This window comes from Trachypithecus francoisi, unplaced genomic scaffold, assembly GCF_009764315.1.
Source record: "Trachypithecus francoisi isolate TF-2019V2 unplaced genomic scaffold, Tfra_2.0 Lachesis_group12, whole genome shotgun sequence".
In the NCBI taxonomy this organism is placed as follows: domain Eukaryota; kingdom Metazoa; phylum Chordata; class Mammalia; order Primates; family Cercopithecidae; genus Trachypithecus; species Trachypithecus francoisi.
In genome coordinates, this window is record NW_022681457.1 from 46254323 (window position 1) to 46274788 (window position 20466).

The following is a 20466-nucleotide window of genomic DNA, read 5'->3' on the forward strand; positions in this document are numbered from 1 at the left end:
TTAAAATATTCAGAAGACCATGTTGTAAACAGATATGCTGTCACCTAGGCCTTTTTGTCTCATTTATAAAGCACAAGTAAAGTCAATTTAGCATAATTCGTGAGGGCCCTAGAATTTTCATAATGGTAAATGAAAATTGGCTTCAACTTAAGGTCGCTGGGTACATCCGCCCCTAATAAGCCTGTCCTTTGAAGCTTTGAAGTCAGGCTTTGATTTTTCTCTGGCTAGAAAAGTCTTAGATGGCATCTTCCAATAGAAGGCTATTAAGTCTACATTGATAAACTGCTGATTATTGTAGCCACCTCCATCTACCTTAGCTAGATCTTCTGGATAACGTGTTACACCTTCTCCATCAGCACTCGCTTCTTCATCTTGTACTTCTATGTTATCCTTCTTTTCTTAAACCTCGTTTAAGAAACCAAACTCTGCTAGCTTCAAACTTTTCTACAGTTTCCTTACCTCTCTCAACCTTGAGTTAGGGCCTTGCCCCGGATTAGGCTTTGGCTTAAAGGAATGTTGGGGCTGGTTTGATCCTCTATGCAGACCACTAAAACTTTCTCCATATCAGGAATAAGACTTTTTCACTTTCTTATCATTCAAGTACGCACTAGAATAGCACTTTTAATTTCCTTCAAGAACTTTTTGTTTGCATTCACAATTTGGCTAACTGTTTGGCACAAGATGCCTAACTTTGACTTATCTGGATTTCTGACATGCCTTCCTCACTAAGTTTATCATTTCTAGCTTTTGATTTGAACTGAGAGACGTATGACTCTTCCTTTCACTTGAACACATAGAGGCCATTATAAGGATATTAATTGGCCGAATTTCAATATTGTTGTGTCTCAGGGAATAGGGAGGACCAGCAGAGGGAGAGAGGTGGGGAACAGCTGGTAGGTGGAGCAGTCAGAATACACACAACATTTATAGATTAATGGGCATGGTCTGTGGCACCCTAAAACAATTACAATTGTAACATCAAAGATCAATGATCACAGATCACCATACCAGGTACAATAAAAATGAAAAAGCTTAAAATATTATGAGAATGCCCAAAATGTGACACAGAGACATGAAGTGAGCACATACTGCTGGAAAAATTGCACTAATAGACTTGTTCAACACAGGGTTGCCAAAAACCTTCAATTTGTAAAATAAACAAACAAAAAACACATTTTCTGTGAACTGCAATAAAACAAAGCACAATAAAATGAGGAAAGCCAGTGGTCATCTTCCTCCAAAACCTGTTTTTCCATCAGTTGTATCTATTTAGGAGAATGACAACATCATCTACTTAATCTAGAAATAACAACCAATTTGATTCTTGTTCTTCCTTCCCCACATCCAATTGATTGTACTCTCTGTTTTCCCTATCTCATGGCAACATGGTTGCCTTTCTGTCAATGTAGTTCAAGCTATCATTGCCAGTAGCTTAGAGTATTGTCACAGCCTCCTAACTGGTACTTCTACTCCAATTTATTTTTTGATACTTACACAAAGGGAATTTCTACCGATGATAATAGAAGATAACATTAATTGCCTATCATATGCCCAGCACTATACTATGTGCTTCCTGTCTCTTTTTAATAGGCACAGCCACACGATAAAGTCAGAACTTTTGTTTTTTTTTTTTTTAATTTTACAGATGAGGCAAAATAGGTTTGGGGAGGTTAAAGAACTTACCTAAGGTCACAGAGATAGCTCAGAAGTGACAACACCAGGAATCCAAGGGTTATCTGGTTTCTAAAAACCCTGTTTGTTTTTTGCTTTCTTTGCTACTAGCCTGTTTGCAATCTTTAATGTCTATCCCTATCCCATCTGCCTTTTCCTTCTCCTTCCCTTCTTCCAACCCATGAGTCCTTCTTTTGGTTTTACTTATTTCCTTAAAGATTTACTCGTTAGTCATTTCAAGGAAGTCTGTCACAGCAGGCTCCTCTTCTTCCACCGTGTCCACATCTGTCCTGAGAGCTCTTTCTCTCCACTCTCTCTTCCCAGCTGCTAAGAGAGGCTGGAGAAAGAAATGAATAGACAGGATGACTCCAACCTCTGCAGATGCAGATACACAAAACTCCAAAACTCCCTGCATCAAGCCAAGATCGTGCTACTGCACTCCAGCCTGGGCGACAGAGCAAGACCCCGTCTCAAAAAACCAAAACAAAACAAAAAACAAAAAAATAAAAACTCCCTGCATCTTTAGCTTTTCTCTGACTAACTCTCAGGCTTGCTTTACGGTTCTTATATAATGAACCAATCAAGTACAAAGTGCTTTGTAAAGAGAGCTATAAAGCACCCTGCACGTGTAAGGTGCAACTAACTACTCACCTTCCTTTTACATGCTCAGGGCTTCAACTGAGATATTCTGTGAGCAAGAATATTCTGTGTGCGTCCAAGCAGAGAATGGCACATCTGTGTTCAAGATAAAGGGACAATAGAGCCCTAAATAATATGAAGTTGGCAGGGAAAATCTCTACTTAACATTACTGCCAGAGTCCAGCTTAAAACTTCATTGGGGTTGTGATAAGCGAGTAAGACAGGAAGAAAATGGTATTAACCTAAAAAACCCTCACTTTAAAAATCTCTCTAGGAGGGTTCCCCTCCCCCCAGGTCCCTGGAAGTTTTAAGTTTTTGCAAATATCCTCCCTTATCCTGCCCAGGTCTTGTCCCTTCTAGTCCTGGCCTTCCCCATTCCTGGGGGCCCCCGCCCCTCCGACCCCTGCCGACCCGCGGTGGACTACAACTCCCGGCGTGCCGCGCGCGTCCGGCCGGCTGCACCAGGGCTTTGCGCGTGGCGGCCGCCGAGCTCCGCGCGGGGCAAACCTCCCAGCTCGGCCATGCGGGGAGGTAAGTAATCCGCCTGTGCGGCCAGGGCGTGGGAAGGCGCCCGCCCTCTCCTGTCTCCAGGATGGAGGGAAACGAAGAATGCCGCAATGAAAACCGCTCTGCCCTCCCTCATCTTGGCCGTGTCCGGTGCTCCTGCAGCTCGTTGCACCCACGGACGTGGGCTCTCACCGTGGAGTGGAATGGGGGCAGAAGCGTGCCCTGCCCCACGGAGAGCCGGGGCTCGCCTGGGGCTGCTGGCAGTGCTCGGGGAGCGGGACGGGGTGGTGGCACGACTCGGCGGGGTGCCCCGAGAGCGCCACACCTACACCCTCGACTTTCCAAAGACCGGCTTTCCCGGGGAGCCCCCACACTAAACGCCAGCGAACCGTCTCTCCGTGAAAGTCTTAGCCAGAAACTTTCCCCGCTCTGTCCCCAGTGCCACAGAGAGTCGTGTGGCTCTGGGCCGGCGCTGCTGGTCCAAGAGCCAATTGGTGTCTTCTGCCCCTACCGTCCCCTCTCCAGGCCAATTCTCACTTGCCCCTGAGACGCCATTCCCGGCGCGGTGAGGTCGGCCCTGCCCTCGGGCGACTTCAGGCTGGACGCACCTCGGGTCGGATCCCGGGAGGCAGGGCCGGCGGCTCCTTTGGGACCGCGCTGGTTCCCTAGGCGAGTCCTTTCTGCCTGGGGGATGAATGCTGATCTAGAAAAGAAGCCAATCAAAGTCAACAGCTTCCCGCCCTTCCTAACCGCCTCCCCTCTCCCTATCTGAGCCCGTTCCCAGGTGGGTCGAAAGTTCTGTTCCAGAATACTGACACCAAAGTTAATTTCAGCATATAATTTGGAGATTTCAAGATCTCCAAAGTTATTTCAGCATATCCCATAATGTGCTGGATCAGAAGGTCTTGTTTGGTTGCCTCTCTCCCTCACCCCCACACACCACATACACACCCACATATGTACCACACCCACACACAAAGTACACCACATAGTACACACATTACACACACATATTTTATGCTACATACTACACACACTTTTTATCAGCGGAGGATTGATGTCAGTTTGTTGGAGGGAGTGTGTGAGTACTAGTGTATATATATATATATATTCACAAGTGTCAGTTTACTACCAAAGTTAGAAACTAGCTGGTAAGTGAAACCTCCTGTTGTCATAATTTAAAGTGTCTTTGTGGCTCACTTTTTATACCACGGGATTAACTTCCTACAACACTTTCTGAAACTTTACTGTTGTGTAACAGGCAAACTTTTGATCACAGCAGGCCAGATGGGAGGGGATGTCCCTTTGTACATGTAGGAAGAGATGCTTGGAAAAACTTCACAGAATCCTTTCTCCTGTGGCTGTGTCTCAGGAAGAGCTGGGTGTAACTACAGTCCCTTTGCCTTTTCCCCCTCAAGAGTGGAGAGCTGAACATGCTTTTGTTCTGAGCAGCACTGTCAGGACAACCCCAGCTTCCCAGAACACAGAACTCCCAGTCCAACTCGCTTCCAGTTTGGATTTACTGGGAGAATAGTTCAGGAATTTCAGATCAAGTCCAAAAGCATTATGGAATCTGTTAGTGAAAGAGCTCTTTATCTCCGTAAGAGTCCATCATTTTGAGATCAGCAGTGGTGAAAGATCCACATGCCTGACCCGTGTTCAAAAATAGTGCTCAAAAATATTTAATTGGTTGCCAGATTACTATTGTTTGCCTTTTCAAGGGAGCAATGGCAAATATTTGAAATCTTTCTCGGCAGTGATCTTTAAGGAAGTCGAAAATTTCTAATATAATTCCTGGAATAAGTAAAGGACCAATTTTTGACCTTGAAATTCAGGTTCCAAATTTAGATCAAAGTTGATCTTCTAATGTCCTAAAAGATTATTTTTAAAAAGGGAGGCAGGCAACTTTCTCCTAGGATTCTACCTGAATTCTACAGCATATTACAGCAACACATAACTTTTCCAAGATCTTTCTGGGAAACCTGTGTTCTGTGTCCTGTTTTGAGTAGTTTTGTTGACCATCTTGACCTAAAAGTGTACAAATGTTGATTGATGTTTATTTCAATGAAGAGGCAACCATGTATGTTTTCTGTGTATGTGCAGAACATTTATGGGATGAGATTATTCCCCTGGAAAAGTGGTTTAAGCCAAGCACGGAAACTGTGAGAATGACCAGGGTAACTTAAACAAAAGATCTTGCCCAGCCTCTCTGCTCCACCTCCCAGTTTTCTGATTTGGTATTTAGGATGATGGCGGGAGAGACTATGAATTTTGGGGTGGGCATAATGTCTTTCTACTCATATGCAACTAATATAGTACCGGGTACTCATAGATGGTAAGTGTTGGTTGAATTTCTTGAATTATGCTTTTTGTGCAACTGGGATAAACAGTTAAAATTAAATCTCCCAGAACTAATTGTTTTCATTTTGTAGAATGAGGTTTTGTTTGTTTCAGTCTGAATTTTTGCTGGCTTCATTTGGCAGAATAAATGCCAAAATAAAAGAATGTGGGCGTTTTCAGGAGATCTGGTCATCTATTTTGCATCCTCTCTGAAATATGTTACTTCCTGCATAATGAAGTAAAAGGATTTGCTGCTGGGCAGTGCTTTCCTTATTCTCACAAAGAGATTACTTAAAAGCCAGCCCTGGGAACTTTGTCCACCAATCTCTATTAGGAAAAAAAGAGTAACATGGAACTGCAGCTTCCAAGTGTTCTCTGGTTATAGCCCATAAGCACTGGGTTCTCACTCTTATTTTTCCCTCTGGGGGAGAAAACAAAATAGTTTGAAACATGACATCCATGCTCAGAACAACAGCTAAGACCTATCATGCAGCAACAATGAAGGGGAGGGAGAAAATAAGAAGCTATTGAGAGAGCTTGTTTTTCTTTGTACAAGACAGGTGCAGGGAGAATTCTGCAGGTTTTGGACTCCTGACTCATTCTCTTGCACTAATTGTGCTGAAGGTAGTTAGCAAAAGTGAACAGGCACACTGTAGCTTTAAAAAGTCAGCCATGAACCAGAAGGCAGTTGGTGCAGCTTGTGTGTGATTCCTAACGTCATGTTGGCTGAGAGCCAGCCTGGTTTTATTTCACTGTGTCAAATTGTACCTCCTTATTGAATTCCTTTGCCAGCCTACTTTGTGAAAGAAAACATTGGGGTTTCTTTGGCTGTTTTTGATAAGCCTATAAAAAATGATATTTTTTAGTTGCTTATAGGTAGGTTTTCTTTTTACTCTTCCACAAAAAAAGAAAATACTAGTAATAATAATAAGACAATGTAGTGTGATGTTGCAGAGTATCATTGTGAGTGTTTTGTTTTGTTTTGTTTTCTGAGATGCTTAGAAAATGGTGAATGTGTAACAGTTTCCAACTGAAGTGAAATCATATTCTGTTAGCATGGAGCAGCAGCACTATCTTCCTGTCTACTCTATAACGGTGTGTGAATGTATGCTAATATCTATCTATATATTAAATGTTGGATTTCTCTATCAATGATCTAAGTGGTTTAGCAACTGGAAGTTTGTATGTGTGTGTTTCAGGAGTGAAAATTATCCCACACTTATAGTGTTATTTGTTAATCATCTACTTCTCTAACAGTGATAAAATCTTGCGAATATACTAAATGATGCACTTGCCATGTCAGAGTAATCCCTAGAGAAGGAGTGCCGAAGTATAAAGTGATTTGAGTGGAAATGTATTTAATTTATGGCTTCAACTGAATAAGAGCAAACACGTTTCGGGACTGTTTCTTCCGTTTTTTTTTTTTTTTTTTTTTTTTCTTAAAGCAGTTTTGTTCGTAGCTTTTTCATTTTGCTAATTGCATATTAATTGTGGAAGGCTTTTAATTTTTCACAGCCCTCATCCTACTAAACAAAAAGACAGAATGATGGATGCTACAATATCTCCTTAAATGTTTTGATGATTTTTCATAAATCTAATGAGCTACCTACTCTTTTTTACACACACACACACACACACACACCCCAGCACCACCTTTCTGTGCTAAGGGCTATCTGGCATTTTTTGTGAGCTTCCTGCTTTACCACAGCATGGCCATCTCACAGACGGGTTTTTGAGGCTTTCGTTGAGAATGTGAGGTAGGGGAATACTTACTGACAAAAGCTTTAAGTGTCCTTCTGCATTGGAATGAAAAAATCTAGGAGCAAGGGGGAGTGGACAAAAAAAAAAACAAATGCAATAAGAAAAAACAAATCACAGCCCATAATGGGAGGGGGGAAGGAAAAGCGGGTTTGTTTTTCTCTACTTTGACTCATTTATGAGTTGCAGTGTCTTAAGTGAGAGCTAGGCACCCAGGAGAAGCTGTGCCAGTTCACACAGCACTTGTTTTCAACACGGATTCAATTTCATTTGCAAATGCTTATTGTCAAGGCAGGGAGTGCCAGTACAGATGAAAGCACCCCAATCCGTCTCCTCCAGTTCTTTAGGTTTAATCACATCTCTCCAATCGCCGAGGGAACTGGAGATTTAAACAAACATACGTGAACTGGTGTGAAGCTGTAAAAGGGACCATTATGTTTCCGATTCAGAATATATATTCTTCTCTTACTTTCTAAGAATTAAACACAAGCTTTTCTCCCTTATTGATTAGTTGCTGAAGTAAAGGAACCCTGCAGCCTTCCCATGCTATCTGTTGACATGGAAAACAAGGAAAATGGCTCTGTCGGTGTAAAAAAGTAAGTGAAGCTGGCTTCTGAGTTCTGCTTCTGCAAACAACAGAGGGACTTGGTTTCTATTTTCGTACTTCTTGCTTATCTACTACAATACACAGTTCGGAGGTCGCCTTGGTTTGTCTACGTTGGCCAGCAACCTCCCTTCTCCCCCCTACCCCAGTTACCTTTTTCCGTATTCCATTTCTAAGACAGAGATGACTCAGACATCAAAATATATATGAAAGGTTTGTGTATCAGGCTTTGGAACAAGGATGGTTGAGGATTTCAGCCCTGCATTCTGTATATTGAAACAAAAACCCCAAGCAGAGACTCTTCCGTAGACAACACAGAATGAGGGCAGAAAATTGAGTTCAAATTTTTTTTTTTTTTTTTTTTTTTTTTTGAGATACAATCACCTCTAACTCTGAAAACTAAGAGCTATAGTGCAGGAAGGGAAAAAGCTTCAGTAAGAATATAGAATATAGTTTAACAACTTCTCCGTCCTAATTTTATGAACTGTTTAATGAATGTGAAACATTTCAGTGCATACATGGTGTTTATGTTAATGTCTGTTCTCACATTTGAAACTTGTGTTTCTATGTGTTGTGTAAGAGTTATATACTTGATTCTTTTAAATGGGAACATTCAATTGCATATGTAACATAATATTTTGATATTTATGAGTATATGAAAAAATATATATTCTCACTTAGGAGTTATAGCAAAGCAATAAGTACTTTGATTACAAGGAGAAAGTAAGTTCCAAGAGGGAGTTATCTGTTTCATTTCTTTCCATATCATTTAGTTTAAAATTGACATCAACTTGAGCTTTGGAGGAAACTAATTAAATATAATCCATAGAAGCTGTGATATCTAAATGAGGAAACAGTGTGCTATATGTTTATGAATAGAAGGTATATTTTACTCCACAGCAAAGTTACATTAAAACTAATGTAATAAAATCTGTTTTTTAAAGTTCTCGGGTAATTTATATATCAGTGCCATACTGCCTTGCTTATTACCATCCCTAAAGTTTGGGGTAGGTAGGTGGAGGAGAAATGAAAGAAACAGATGCTGTTTTATGTATGAGTTAGATCACTGTTATCCAACAGTACTTTCAACAATGATGGAAATGTTCTGTATTTGTGCTGAAATGGTAGCCACTAGCCACATGTGGCTACTAAGAACATGAAATGTGACTAGTGTAAGAAACTGAACTTTTATTTTTTACTTAATTGTAATTAGTTTTAAAATTAGCAGCTTTACTGAAGTATAATCCTTGCATAATAAATTGCATGTGTGGAAAGTAAGTTTTGATATTTTTATCCTCTCTTGAAACTACTGCCACAATTAAGATAATATTTCCATCACTTCCAAAATTTCCTTATGACCTTTTGTAATCTCTCCCTCCTGTCCTTTTCTGCCCCCATATCTCCTGGCAACCACTGTTACGCTGTCATTATAAATTAGTTTCCTTCTTCTAGAATTTTATATAAATGAATGTGTATACACCCCCCCACACACACACATATAGTTTCTGTCACTCAGCATAATTAATTTGGGATTTATCCATGTTATCGTGTATATCAATACATCATTACTTTTTAATTACTCAGTAATATTTCATTGTTTGTATCTACAACAATTTGTTTACTACCATCCAAATGATGATAGACGTTTGGTTTGTTTCTGTTTCTTAGGTATTATAAATAAAGCTGCTTTGATCATTTGTGTACAGGTCTCTGTTTGGACATATGCTTTCATTTCTCTTTCATAATTACTTAGGAATGGAACTGGCTGGGCTCTATGGTGGGTGTCTGTTTAACTTTTTAAGAAACTGCCAAACTGTTTTCTAAACTGGTTGTCCCATTTTCATTCTCACCAGCAGTGGGTGTCGTGTTCCAGTTGTTCCACATCCTCGTGAGCTTAGTGTGATCAATCACTTTCATATTAAATATTATATCAGGTGTTTTATGTTTTAATTTTTATTTCCCTAATGACTAATGATGTTGGGCATCTTTTCCTGTACTTATTTGCCATTCATATATCTTCCTAGATAAAGTATTGTTCATATCTTTTGCCCATATTTGTATTGGGCTAGTTTTTTCATATTTATTGTATAGAGAGTTTTTATATATTATGAATGTGTCCTTTATCATATATACTATTTGAAAATATTTTCTTTGAGCATGTGACCTGTCATTTCATTCTCTCCATAGTATCTTTCAAAGTATCAAAGTTTTTAAATTTTAATCAAGTCTAGTTTATCTATTTTTTTCTTTTATGGATAGCGCCTTTGGTGTCATATTTAAGAATTCTTGGCCTAATGCAAGGTTACAGTTATTTTCTCCTAGGTTTTCTTCTAGAAGTTTCACAATTTTAGGTTTCAGGGTTTAGGACTATGATTTTTGAGTTAATTTTTGTTTGTGATGTGAGATAAGGGTTTGAAGTGTTGAAGTGCTTTGTGTGGTGGTGGTAGTGGTGCTATGGATATCCAATCTTCCCACCTCTGTTCAAACACTTCTGCAACTTTGTTGAAAAATTATTGATCATATATGTGCAGGCTTATTTCTGGACTCTGTATTCCATTGATCTTTTTGCATATATTTATGCCAATACAACACTGTTTTGATAAATGTAACTTGAAATCAGATAGTGTTAGCCATCCAACTTTGTTCTTTTTCAAGGGTGTTTTGCCTCGGTACATTTCAATATGAATTTTAGAATTAGCTTGTCAGTTTCCACCAATTTTTTTTTGAAAATCTGTTGACATTTTGATTGGCATTGCATTGAATTGTATATCAATTTGGAGAGAGTTTGTATTTTAACAATATTGTGTCTTCCAACAAATGAACACAGTATTTTTCTCCATTTGCTTAGGTCTTCTTTAATTTCTCTCAGCAATATTGTGTAGATTTCACTGTGAAGATCTTGCACCTTTTTGCCAGATGCATCCCTAACATTTCATGTTTTTGATGCTATTTTAAGTGATATTGCTTTTCTAATTTGAATTTTCAATTATCTTAACGTATACAAATACAATTGATTTTTTATATTGATCTTATATGCCACAACCTTACTAAACTCACTTATTACTACTAGTAGCTTTTTAGTAGATTACACCACATTTTGTAACATAGACAATTATGTCTTGTGAATAAAGACAGTTTTACTTCCTCCTTCCCAATCTGAATGCCTTGTATTTCTTTCTCCTACTTTATTACACTGAGTAGAACCTGCAGTGAAAAGCTGAAAAAAGTGGTGAGCTGGGTATGGTGGCTCACACCTGTAATCCCAGTACTTTGGGAGGCCAAAGTGGGCAGATCACACATTCTGAGATGGAAGAGTAAGTCAATCTTATATTTAATTTTATATTCAGGATCTTCAATAGTAATAACCAATAAATCAGTAAGAAAAGCACAAACAGAAAAATACCAAAGAAAAATGGCCAAAACATGAGCAAACAGTTCACAGAAGAGGAAATATATATGGCCAATTAACATATGAAGAGATGTTTAGTACCATTAGTGACCAAAAAATGCAAATTAAGATCATAATGACGTACCCATTAACTTGGCAAAAATTTTAAAACGAGGCAATTCTAATCATTAGTGAAGATATGGATAGGATACAATGCTAGTAAGAATATTAGCTGATAGGGCAGCTTTGCAGAAGAGTTTGGTACTTTTTCTAGTGTTAAACAGTGGAATATTTTATACATTAATAATTCAATTTCTGGATATATGTATCAGTCAGTGCTGTCCAACAGAAATAAAATCTGAGCCCCATATGTAATTTTCAATTTTCTAGTGGCCATATTTAAATAGGTAAAATACATTTTAATAATATATTTTATTTAACTCATTATGTCACTTTAACGTGTAATCAACATGACATTATCAATGAAATATTTTACATTTTTGCACTAAATTTCCTAAATCTGTTGTGTACTTTACACTTAGAGCAGGGGGGTACAAACTTTTGGCTTCTCTGGGCCACATTGGAGGAAGAATTGTCTTTGGCCACAGATGAAATACACTACCACTAACAATAACTGATGAGGACAAAAAAATCTCATAATGTTTTAAGAAAGTTTGCGAATTTGTGTTGGGCCACAGTCAAAGCCATCCTAGGCCACATGGAACCCGTGGGCCATAGGTTGGACAAGCTTGACTTACAGTATCTCTCATTTTGGACATAAACATTTCATTGGACATATTTAATCTGCATTTATATTTCCTAAAATTTACAGTTCAAAAGGTAGGATCACATACCCAAATAATTCCAAACATATTTAAAAGTTTTCCAAAAACTGAATTATGTGAGAAATTATTTTCTTGCAATATTTATATCCACATTGACACAACTGATTTGTCTTGATTTGACTTTGAAGCAAAAGCATATTGATTTCAAAACTATGTCTGTTCAAGTTAAGTCAATTTACTAATACATGTCAATATTACCAACATTGAATTCAAAGAGGTTTTGCATAAATTGATAAGCAACAATAATCTTACCAATTTCAATAAATCTGCAAATTTTCTTGAAGTTTATTCATGTTAGAAAATGTATGAAATTATTATTGTATATTGTATTGCACCCTGAAAAGTTGCAGTTTTAGCCTAAAATTTTGTTCCTCTTTAGCTAGATCACAAATCAGCTTTTCATTTCCTTGGAACTTCAAATTTAGCTGTTTCATATGCAGTGTGATATCAAAGTTACTCAGTCGTTTTTGTCTTTAATTTTTGAATATTTGGCCAGGCGCGGTGGCCCATACCTGTAATCCCAGCACTTTGGGAGGCCAAGGCAGGCAGATCACTTGAGGTCAGGAGTTCGAGACCAGCCTGGCCAACATGGTGAAGCGCCATCTCTACTAAAAATACAAAAATTAGCCAGGCATGATGGTGGGCACCTGCAATCCCAGCTACTTGGGAGGCTGAGGCAGAATTGCTTGAACCCAGGAGGCGGAGGTTACATTGAGCTGAGATTGTGCCACTGCACTCCAGCCTGGGCAACAGAGCAAGACTGCCTAAAATAATAATAATAATAATAACAACAACAATAATATTTGACAAGCATTCCTTTTGTTTCAGTAAAATCTTGAACAGTAGAGCAAATCTTTGTGAATCTTTTCTATTAGTCAACAAGCATTAGCAAAGAACACAGATTATTACATTCATTGTCTTCTATTTCTTTTAACAGTTCCATTAACAGGCATTGATCCATAGCATTTGCAAATATATGCTGAACAATTCAACAGTAGTATCTGTAACACTTTTCAAGAGTCTGCTTCAGAAAATGAAACATAGATATCATACAGTGGAATGAAGCAGTAAGAAAACATTGGTCTTTTGTTTTAAAATTACAATAAATTCCAATTTTTAAAATTCAGATTTTTTAAAAAACTAGCATTGCTGGAGCACCATCCATCTGGATAGAATTTAATTTTTGTATATCTAGCTAAAATTCTTTGACAGAGATAAAAGATTCAAAAATATCTAAACCATGAATTTAGTTTTTCAAGTTGTAAATTGACGTTTCTTTATAAATTAGGAAGTCTTCTGAGATGCAGCATACCTCAAGGATTAATTAGGCAGTGTCTTTATGTTGTACTTTCATCTAAAACTAAAGTTTTAATGGCTTTTTACATTTTGAATCGGTTGGTCTTAGGTTTTGTTAGAAAGACCTTGTATTCTTCAGGCAATTGTTTGGTGGCTTGATTGGAAAATCTTTTACATTTTGTGATAATACCTGTTGAGTGTTTTCTGATAATATTCTAGCAAAATTTCTGTAACTGAAATAACCATATGTCCATTGAAAAATTGTTTGTCTATGTAAAGATCCAAGCTATTTATAGCTAAACAAAGTTATAAGCTCAGATTCTGTTTTAAATCATATTATCTTTACCTTTTTTTACACAACAAACAGCATTTTCTTTCTCTTGCTATCTTCTAACAAATTGCAATTGCTATTCATCATGAAATTTCCAACATACCTTCTTTCGGTCCCTTTTTTCTTTATTGTATGTTACTAGTTTCTGCATCTCCTCTCAATTCTGCTTTCTTTTTAGATTTTAAAATTTAACTGTGCTTATTTTTAACTAAAAATATTAATTATATAATTAAAATAATAGTAATAATTTCAATTTAATTACCAGTTACAATATAGAAAGGGATCCTCATAACTCCTGCTGTCCATAAGCATTCAGCAAACACATTACAATGTTACCTGGGTGAATAGGAAAAAATTAATTTGAACTGAATCAATCTCTGACACCAATCAAATGGGGGATGTACTACCAGAGAGGACACATGCACCTGCCATGAGAATTTCAACCGTAGTACCCTATAGGATGGAACAGTTCAATTAAAATGTAGGCAAAACAATGGAATTGTGTTTAACATAAACATATTTTATACCACTTCAAGTTTTTACATTTAAACTAAATTAAATTTAAAACTTAGTTCCTCAATCAAATTTTAAATGCTCAGTAGCCACATGGTACTAGCTGCTATCATATTGAAAAGCACAGGTGTATACCCAAACTAAATGCTTGCATCAGGGGAAAGGTTATATGAACATGAGGTTGAGGGTGATGATTAACTCAGGTGGGGAGAGCATGAATGGGGAGCTCTGAGTCATGTAGATAGATATGATTATTATTAAGATTCCAGATTTTATTTTGCCTAGTAGGTCCATGAGTATTTATTTCATTTTTTAAAATAGCTACCTAAATAACTAAGATGAAGCCATCTGAATAGTTGAGATATCCTTTTTGGCAGTTTTTGTACACATACTGTATGTATCCACATGGATACATAATTCAAGAATATATACATATATTCCCATGCACTAAGAATGTACACATATATGGGAGCATACACAAAAATGTATAAATATATTCAAAACACACATACAAATAGGCTTTTATTAAACAAATGGGATCATAGTATTCTCTTTTTGTGGATTTCAGATTCACATATTTGGGATTAATTATAAACATTGGTTCATGACACACTCTTATCATTGATCTATGTTTGGCCATGTTAGATTCATGTTAGAATTTAGACTAAAAATTTTTTAATCCATGTATTTAGCGTGTATGTGCATATCTGTTCAAATCATGAGAATTCAATTTTTTTTCCCATTTGCTTAGTCTTTCTCCCTTTTTCAGATGAAAAATGTCTTTTTCCCCCTTTTTCATTTTATCCTAGGACGGGAGAAGGAATCGATGTTTCCACATGACACATGCATGTAGTAAGTTCCTTTTCAACAGGAAGCAGTTTATTTCCCTACCACCACCATGCCCCCAAGCCCCTCAGTGGAGAAGAACTACTGCAGTAGAAAGTTCCCAGTGATGAAGCTTAGCAAGGACTTTCAAAGCAAGCCATTTCTTATTAATGCCACTTCTTTTCTTGCACATGCATCTTCACCATATTCCTCTGCCTTTGTGTTCACTGTGTTGTTTCATTTTGAAGCACAGGCATTTAAAAAAAATTTTGGAACTAACATTCCTGTCATAATTAGTAATATGATGCTTTTTTATTCTTGGTAATGAATGTTGTAAGGTTTTGAACTAACTGAAATAATTACTTTTGAAATAGTCCTCTCTGAAACCTAACTGTATACCTGTTAAGCTGTGTATTATGTTAAAGAAATTACCATTTTTGCTCATGTGAATTAGAGGATTAGAAAGTGAATGACAGAACTAAAATATTAAGGTAGACTTAGAAATTACTTTGGTATTGCTAGAGTTTCAAAACTCTGACTTCATTGTAGAGTTAAGAGAACTTGTATAAAACATTGTAGAAAAGAGAACTTTTCATATAACAATAATAAAACAACAGCTACTATTAGCTCATTAAAAAAACGCCCAGCCATGCATACATGTACAGCAATCTACAGGTCAGTCAGGTCTGCATCTCCTTGGGAAGCAGTCACATCCAGAAATGAATAAAAAACCTCACAGGTCCTTGATTGTTTGCCCGGAAGCCTGGTCTGGCTTCTCATGAAAAAAGGAATGGGAAACCGACTGAAGTAACTATGTGCCTGATCACTGACTTCAGCATTTGTTTATTTACTCCTAAGCCTATCCTCTTGCAGTATAGAGCATAAATAATTATCAACTCTCAGGTGTATCTTCTTTGAAAGCAGTGAGGGGATTTTATTCAGCTTGCTAGGTAGTTTCTGCGCGATCTCTCCATCAGGCACACTTTCGTCTGTTCTGTCCACTCTTCCCAGTCCCCACAACCTCACTGCCCTGACCCTACCTGAATGTGTGATGGTTCCTGGAATGCTCTTCTTCCCAAAAAACAGCAATGTGGAAAGGGGGGGGCGGGGATGCGGCAGTGATCACGATGGTAGGATGCTGTATCCTAAAAGCCAGGGAAAGTATTAACTCCCAAGACATTGTAAGTGTCTAGTTATTAAATATCTCTTAACAGTCTGTCAGAAAATGAAAAGAAAGAAACAAATTGAGCCAATAATTCAAACCTGAAAAGTGACCTTTCTAGCCAGGATCTGATGTTGTAAACCCTTTTCCAGATGCGTATGATAAGATAAGTTAGAGTGTGCTATGGTTCTTCCCTCCCTCCCTCCCTCCCTCCCTCCCTCCCTTCCTTCCTTCCTTCCATCCTTTCTCGCTCGCTTTCTTTTTCTTTCCTTCCTTCTTTCTTTTTTTTCACTTTCTTTTTTAATGTGGTAAGAACATTTACTATGGGGTTCTACACTCTTAACAGATTTTTAAGTCTACGATACAGTATTATTATCTGTAGGCACAATGTTGTACAGCAGATCTCTAAAACGTATCCATCTTCCAGGCAGAAGTTTTATACCTGTTGATTATCAACGTCCCCTTTCCCCCTTCCCTTAGCCTCTGCCAACCACCATTCTATTCTTTGCTTCTATGAGTTTATTTTAGATACCTCATATACATGAAATCATGCAATATTTTGCCTTCTTTGACTTGGTTATTTCACTTAATGTTCTCAAGGTTCATTCATTTTGTTGAAAATGTAAGGATTTCCTTCTTTTTTAAGGTTAAATACTATGCCATTGTAAGTATGTACAGCATTTCTTTTTTGAGGTGGGTCTCCCTATGTTGCTCAGGCTGGTCTCAAATTCCTGATTCAAGGGATCTTCCCATTTCAGCCTCCCAAGTAGTTGGAATTATTGGCATGAGCCACCAAGCCCAGCTATTACACTGTATTTTTCAAATTCATTTATCTGTCAATGGACATTTCAGTTGTTTCCATATCTTGGTGAATAGCGCTGCAGTGAATATGGGAGTGCTAATATCTCTTTGAGTTCCTGATTTCAATTCCTTTGGATAAATACTCTGAAGTGGGTTGCTAGATCACCTAGTAGTTCAATATTTAATTTCTTGAGGAATCTACAGTTCCGTAGCAGCTTCCCCATTCTGCATTTCTACCTTTTCTACCAACAGTATGCAAAGATTATGATTTATTCACATCCTTGCCAACAGTTGTCATTGTTGTTTTGATAATAGTATCCTAAGAGGTGTGAGATGATATCTCATTGTTGCATTGATTTGCATTTCCTTGATGATTGGTGATTTTGAACCGCTTTTCGTATATGTACATATTGGCTGTTTGTGTTTCTTCTTTTGAGAGATATCTATTATGACCTTTAACCATTTTTTCAAATTGGGTTATTAGTTTTTTTGCTATAGAATTGTAAGAATTCCTTACATATTTTAGAAAGTAACCTCTTATCAGATACATAGTTTGCAAGTATTTTCTCTCATTTCATAGGTTTCCTTTTTACAGGATTATTTCCCTGGCTGTATAGAAGCTTTTTAGTTTTACGTAGCGCTGCTCGTCTATTTTTGCTTTTGTTGCCTATGCTTTTGGTGTCATATCCATGAAACTATTGCCAAAACTAATGTCTTGAAGTTTTCCCCCTGTGTTTTCTTCTAGATATTTTATAGTTTCAAGTCTTATGTTTAAGTCTTTAATCCGTCTTGAGTTGATATTTTGTGTATGGTAAAATACAATCCAATTTTATTCTTTTGCATGTGGATATCCAGTTTCCCCAACACCATTAGTTGAAGAGACTCTTCCTTCCCCATTTTGTATTCTCGGCATTCCAGTCAAAGATCATTTGACCATATATCCATGGATGTATTTCTGGGCTCTCTGTTCTGTTCCATTGATCTATATGTCAATCTTTATGCCATTGTCATACTGTTTAAATCACTGTTGCTTTGTAATATATTTTGAAATCAGGAAGTGTGTTGCCTCCAACCTTGTTCTTTCTCAAGATTGTTTTGGCTATTCAAGATCTTTTCTGGTTCGATATGGATGTTAGAATTTTTTTTCTATTTCTGTAAAAATATCATTAGGATTTTGATGGGGATTGCATTGAATCTGTGGATTGCTTTGGGTCATATGGAAATTATAATAATATTAAATCTTCCATCCATGAACTTGAGATGTCTTTACATTTGTTTATGTCTCCTTTAATTACTTTCATCAGTGTCTCATAGTTTTTAGTATGAATGTCTTTCACTTCCTTAGTTAAGACTATTCCTAAGTATGATGTTATTGTAAATGGGATTATTTTCCTAATTTCTTTTGCAGATAGTTAATTATCATTGTATAGACATGCAACTGATTTTTGTATGTTGATTTTTGTATCCTGCAACTTTGCTGAATTTGTTTATTCATTCTCACAGGTTTTTTTTGTGGAGTCTTTAGGGTTTTCTCTATTTAAGATCATATCATCTGTAAATGTAAGGACAGTTTTACTTCTTTCTTTTCAATTTGGTGGCTATTTATTTCTTTGTCTTGCCTAATTGTTCTGGCAAGAATTTCCAGTCCTATGTTGAATAAAAGTGGCAAGAATGGGCATCATTGCCTAGTTCCTGATCTTCATAGAAAAGTTTTCAGTTTTTCACCTTTGAGTATGATGTTAACTATAGCCTTTTCATAGATAGCCTTTATTAGGTTAAGGTAATTTCCCTCTATCCCTACTTTGTTGAGATTTTTTTTTTTTTATCATGAAAGGATTTTGAATTTTATCAAACACTTTTTTATCTTAGACGATCGTGTGATTTTTATCCTTCATTCTGTAAATGTGATATGTCACATTAATTGATTTTCGTACGTTGTGCCATCCTAGGAATAAATCCCACTAGGTCATGGCAAATGATCTTTTTAACGTACTGTTGAATTCTGTTTGCTGGTATTTTGTTGAGGATTTTTACATCTATATTTAATCAGGGATATTGGCCTATAATTTTCTTTTTTTCTGTGTCTTTATCTGGCTTGGTAGGAGGGTAATACCGGCCTCATAAAAAAAAGTTCAGAAATGTTCCCTCCTCTTCAGTTATTTGGAAAAGTTTGAGGATTGGCATTCATTCTTCCTTAAATGTTTGGTAAAATTCTCCAATGAAGCCGTCTAATCCTGGGCTTTTCTTTTATGGAAGGTTTTATACTACTGATTTAATCTCCTTACAGATAGGTCTGCTTGGATTTTCTGTTTCTTCATGATTCAGGCTGGTGGGTTGTATGCTTCCAGGGACCTATTTCTTCTAGGTTATCCAGTTTGTAGACCTATAATTGTTTATAGTAGTCTATGTGACCTTTTTCATTTCTGTAGCATCAGTTGTAATGTCTTTTCATCTCTGGTTTTATTTATTTGAGTCTTCACTCTCTTTTTCTCTTAGCCTAGCTAAAGGTTTGTCAGTTTTGTTTATCTTTTCAAAAGCCCGAGTCTGAGTTGATTTTTTCTTACTGTTTTTCTATTCTCTATTTTACTTCTTTGTCTAATTTCTTTAGGTAGAAAGTTAGGTTGTTTGATATCTTTCTTTTTTTAATGTAGGTATTTGTGACTAGAAACTTCCCTCTTAATACTGCTTCTGTTTCATTTCATAAGCTTTGATATATTGTGTTTTTGTTTTTATTTGTCTCAAGATATGTTCCAATTTCACTTTTCATTTGTTTGACCTATTGGTTATTCAAAAGTGTGTTGTTTTATTTTCATGTATTTGTGAATTTTTCAGTTTTCCTTCTGCCATTGATTTCTAGTTTCATTCCATTGCAGTCAAAAAAGATATTTTGTATGATTTCATTAATTATATATTTGTTAAAAATTGTTTTGTAACCTAATATGTGATCTATACTGGAGAATATTCCATGTATGCTTGAAAAGAAATGTATATTCTGCAGTTGTTGGGTTGAATGTTCTGTATATGTCTGTTAGGGTCACTTGGTCTACAGTATTGTTCAAATTCACTGTTTCTTTGTTGAATGTTGTCTTGAATATTGATAATATATGGGAATTAATAGTGATACTTGTAAATGGCACTATTTTATTTTTCTTACTGAAGGTAAAATTCATTCCTTGATATGTTATAGTTATCTGTTCATTCTGATATATGGTCTCATGATAAATAAGTCTTTGATTATTCCCTTCGATTAAATGATAATGGGTTAAGAATTGAGTCTGTTTATTATTTTGAGTTATACTATTTTTTCCATTGTAAATACCTGCCTTGAAGTGTACATTTCAAAAGAGTAAAATACATAAAACTATAGAGTCAGTTAAGCATATTAAGACATCATATTTTAAATGTGAAAACAAAAGGAGTTTCAATCAATGCCAGCAGAATTCACAGACATTGACTATATATCTTTTATACATTGTCAGCCCTCAAGGACTGCTGTTTTTTTTTATATAGTTTCTGTCTTGCTGCTGAGCTCCCTACAGAAGAAAAACCAAGTTTGTCTAAGCAATGAAGCCACACCCAAATCCTTTGGAACAAAGACCATTGTGCTGTGGCTCACAGCAGGGAGGAAAAGTTCTTCAGGTAGTCTCTAGACTGTTGTGTTTAGTATTAATGATTAGGATATGAAATGTTTATGTTTGTGTTTGGCATGAATTGTATCTGACAGTGAATAAAAATTATTCATTGAGTCTGCTTGAAAGGAGTGTTCTTGGCCAGGCGCGATGGCTC

At 36.8% G+C, this 20466-nt stretch overlaps 1 protein-coding gene and 1 long non-coding RNA gene across 4 annotated transcripts in view; one reads left to right on the forward strand and one right to left on the reverse strand.

The window, feature by feature from the left end:
* Positions 1-1073: 1073 nt before the first annotated feature.
* Positions 1074-3630, reverse strand: LOC117092163. Its single transcript, XR_004440652.1, has 3 exons — positions 3426-3630; positions 2323-2406; positions 1074-2008 (listed from the first exon to the last, which is right to left on the reverse strand). It is a non-coding gene; the product is annotated as an uncharacterized LOC117092163 (long non-coding RNA).
* SAMD13 (sterile alpha motif domain containing 13) overlaps positions 2646-20466 on the forward strand; it is a 49997-nt gene continuing 32176 nt past the window's right edge. Inside the window, exons 1-2 of one of the 3 annotated variants that reach the window (XM_033225417.1) lie at positions 2646-2841; positions 7427-7511. In XM_033225417.1, coding sequence (XP_033081308.1) covers positions 2832-2841; positions 7427-7511 — 95 coding nt within the window. In that variant the 5' untranslated portion in view covers positions 2646-2831. Of the gene's footprint in view, positions 2842-5755; positions 6034-6846; positions 6915-7426; positions 7512-20466 lie in introns of those variants that run through there. The other 2 variants (XM_033225419.1, XM_033225418.1) reach the window with 2 other exon arrangements.